Here is a 3,748-nt window from a genome sequence, read left to right on the forward strand (position 1 = left end):
AGGATAACCCCTGACACATGGGAGCTGGACTTTTACTCAGTTTAGGACATGCCATTAACGTGCCCAAGCGGGAATACCATGGGCTCCTAGTCTGTATCTTATCTTCAGCCATGAAACTGGCTAAGACAGTGATCTCCCACTTTGCTCGTTTAGAGAGTGTGCCACTATTCCTAGGGTAGATGAGAAAAGACATAACACAAGATAAATAATGTGTAGATAAATAAACTGTAGAAGAAGTTGCTAATGATAAGATTAATAACATTCAATTTGGCTTGTTCTTATAGAAGCTACTCGCCTGAAAGGATTGGGTTTTATAGTATTTTAAGAATAGTTAACTATCATTTAGAATAGGATTAAAAATAGTTAGCTTTCCTCCCTTCCATCTCCTTGTTTTAAAAAAAGTTATTTATTATTTTTAGCTCACAAAAGAAGTTCCAGGATATGGCTATAACAACAAACTCATCTTGGCAATATCTGTAACTGTAGTAGTGACGATTTTGGTTACAATTATCTGTCTCATTGAGGTAAGGATGATAATTAATTCAGATTCAGAACCCACAAACTGAGAATCAAAGCCACCTTTCCTCCTCCTACTACTTGATTCTTCTCTTTAATCATGAGGACTGAATACACATGGTTGGGGATGTAGGGGCTGGCCTCACTCAAAGCTGACAAAAGGTAGAACACATGAGTCCCTTCTGTAATTTGGCAAGGAAACTTCGCTTCTCATCCTACTGCTTTTTATGCCCCTACTCTCTATTCCCTTTATCCAAACCTCATAGAATTTTAACCGGGAGAAACGTTAGACAGTAGTTTGTCTCTTCCTTTAATAATAAGGAAATGGAGAAGGAGAAAGGGAAAATATCTTGCCCCATGGTCATACTGCTAGTGATTATCAAAAAGAAGAGGGTCCCTTTCCACTGAGGACTTCTCTACTGATCGCACTGTGCTTATGCTGTGAGCTACCTTTTATGTCACAATTCAGTATACACATACCATATGGACATAAGTAGTTTCTGAAACAAACTTATTGTGCACTCTGATGTTTTTCTCTTCTATTTGTATTCAAAAAGAGTATTTTGTGTTTCCCTGCTGGTCATGGCCTTTAAACTGATCCCACAATTCACTGACACCTCAGTGACAGCCTGCAGTATGAAAGTCAGAGAGGTATAGTAACTTTGCTCATTGGTTTCAGGTGTTTACTTGGTGTGATTCAACTTACAGGATAGAGCAGCCAGGAAAATAAAAGCACCTTCTCCCCACACCCACATCCCCAGCAAATGCTGCATGTGCGACTATATCCAAAGCGGACTGGTGTGAAGCGCATCTAGAGAGTAACGTGTTTCTGCCCAGCGCCGTTGTGCAGTGTTTTCTCTGCACGATGTCACTTGGCCAAGGACCGAGAAGGGTGAGGGGGGCTGAAAATCCTGCCTATACTCCATGCTAAGCTACATGTAAAAGTCTCCCCAGAGACACTAGAGGGCCATTTTGGACAGACACAGAGAACTGGAAGGACAGCATGCATGCAATGATTTTCAAGATCCCAGGTCTCTTGTGATTTTGGTCATTGTGATTATGGACTGAGGTACCCATTTAGTCCTAATACGACCAGAGATAACACACTGTGAGAGAGATGAAAAATGACATGTAACACTAACTGTGTGTGTTTTCCTCCAAGGGGCTTTTTTCGATTTCTGCTGCGTAAGAGAAGCTCAGGGGAAAGTGAGAGTCAGGTAAGTTTGAGGAGGAGAAAGTACTGTGGCCAGAGAAAGCAGGGGAGATGCAGAATTAATATTTCCCTTTCTGTTTCTAGGAGGGCTCTTTCGGGAGAACGCGGCCACTTTGACATAGGGATACGTATAGGCCTCTCAACACCACACGCAAGGAAAGTATGGCACAAAAGCTACACGACGGGGAGTCTTCTGAGGAGGATGAGATATTTCTCCATCCCAGCAGAAGGCCCAGACTCATCATCCAGAGCTCACTGAAGAGGTAGAACCACCTCCACTTCAGCAGGAGGCTCCACCTCAGCCTTCAGAGGTCCCTGAGGAACTAGAAACTCCAAGTCCTCAAGAGGCCCTCGCCCGGCCTTTGGAGACACTTAAGGAGCTTGTAGTTCGACCAGTAGCACATCATGGGGTAAATGAAGCTCAGCAGTCAAACTTGTACAATTTCACTATTACACCTATGGATCTGGCACTTACCATAACTCCACAGGTCACTAAATAGGTTGATCCTTCTCCAGTCCAGCAGGAGACCCTGTCTCAGCCTCCAGAGAGCCCTCAGGAGGTGAACCTTCTCTACTCTATCAAGACGCCCCAACTCAGGCTCCAGGTCTCCCTACTGAGTATGTACATGAAATTCCAGTGAATGAAGAGGTAGCATCTCTACCTGGCGTTCAGCGTCATGCTCATTCCAACTTGCCCAGTGTTACACTTCAACCTCTGGATTTGGAACTTAACCATCACTCCAGAGCCCACTACGGAAGCTGAATTTCCTACAGCTCAGCAGGAGGCCCTGACTCCTCCACCTCTTGAGCATCCTGAGGGTACAGAATCTTCTCCAACCCAACAAGAGACCTCAGCTATGCCTCCAGAGCCTCCTGGAGAGGTTGAGCCTTCAAGGGAGCAGGAGCAACCAGCTCAGCCTTCTGAGCCTCCTGGGGAAGTTGAACCTTCTCCAACCCAGCAGGAGCCCACAGGTCAGCCCCCAGGGCCTCTTGTGGACGCTGAGCCTTCTCCAAGTGAACAGGATCAACCGACTCAGCCTTCCGAGCCTACAGAGCCTCCTGAGGAGGTGAAAACAGCAACCCAGCAGGACATTCCAGCTCAGCTTTCAGAGTCTTTTGGAGAACCTGAAACCTCTGCAACCAAGGAGGAAGCCTCAGCTCAGTATCCAGAGACCCCTAATGAGGCAGAATCTTCTGCAACCCAGCAGGAGATCCCAGCTCTGTCTCCAGCGGAGATAGAAACTTCTGCAACCCTGCAGGAGCAACCAGCTCAGCCTCCAGAGCCTTCTTCAGGGGAGGTGGAACCTTCTCCGACTCAACAGGAACAGCCAGCTCAACCTCCAGAGCATCATGAAATGACAGTTTCACCTCCAAGTCACCCTCATGCTCAGCATTCAGACTTATCCGGTGTCACTGTCAAACATGCAGATGTGGAGCTTACCATAACGAAAGAACCCACTCCAGAGGTGGGACCTTCTCCAAATCAGCGCAAGCCTTCAGCTCAGCCTCAGTGCCCCTTACTAATGCAGAATTTTCTACAATGCAACATGAGGCCCCCACACTGCCTTCACAGCACCTGAGGAGGTTGAACTTTTGCCAGTTCAGCAGGAGGCTCCAGCCGAACTCTAGAAGACAGTACACGTAATAAACCTTCAGTACAAGAGGAGACCCCAGCTCAGTATCTGGAGCATCGTGGAGAAGAGGTTATACCTGCCACAAGCCAGCAGTAGAGTCCAGATCAGCTTTACAGGCTCCTGACGTACCTTCTCCACCTCAGCAGGAAGCCACAGCTCAGCATCCAGAGTCTCATGGTGAGGTGGAATCCTCTCCAACTCAGTCTCCAGAGCTCTCTAATGTGACTGTAGTTTCCTCTGCAGAGCATCCTGTGACAACAGTTTCTTCTCTAGGTCAGGATCAAGCTCAGCTTCTGCAGTGGCCTGATGTCACTGTTAAACCTGCGGATCTTGCACTTACAGTAACTCCAGCGTTCACTAATGAGGTTGAAACTTCTCCACCCCA

General features: G+C 46.9%; 1 protein-coding gene across 2 annotated transcripts; it reads left to right on the forward strand.

The window, feature by feature from the left end:
• Positions 1–417: 417 nt before the first annotated feature.
• On the forward strand, positions 418–3,461 carry LOC113617151 (leucine-rich repeat-containing protein 37A3-like). 2 transcript variants are annotated; one of them, XM_027100425.1, is made up of 3 exons: positions 418–524; positions 1,679–1,733; positions 1,814–3,461. In XM_027100425.1, the coding sequence occupies exon 3, from the start codon at positions 2,407–2,409 to the stop codon at positions 3,307–3,309; it is 903 nt and encodes a 300-aa protein (XP_026956226.1). In that variant the 5' UTR covers positions 418–524; positions 1,679–1,733; positions 1,814–2,406; the 3' UTR covers positions 3,310–3,461. The 2 variants fall into 2 exon arrangements, with proteins under 2 accessions (XP_026956226.1, XP_026956225.1); XM_027100424.1 differs by lacking the exon at positions 418–524 and having other exon boundaries at positions 1,601–1,733.
• Positions 3,462–3,748: the final 287 nt, after the last annotated feature.

Source organism: Aethalodelphis obliquidens, unplaced genomic scaffold (genome assembly GCF_003676395.1).
Source record: "Aethalodelphis obliquidens isolate GAN/ISIS:26980383/991018 unplaced genomic scaffold, ASM367639v1 scaffold2053, whole genome shotgun sequence".
NCBI lineage: Eukaryota > Metazoa > Chordata > Mammalia > Artiodactyla > Delphinidae > Aethalodelphis > Aethalodelphis obliquidens.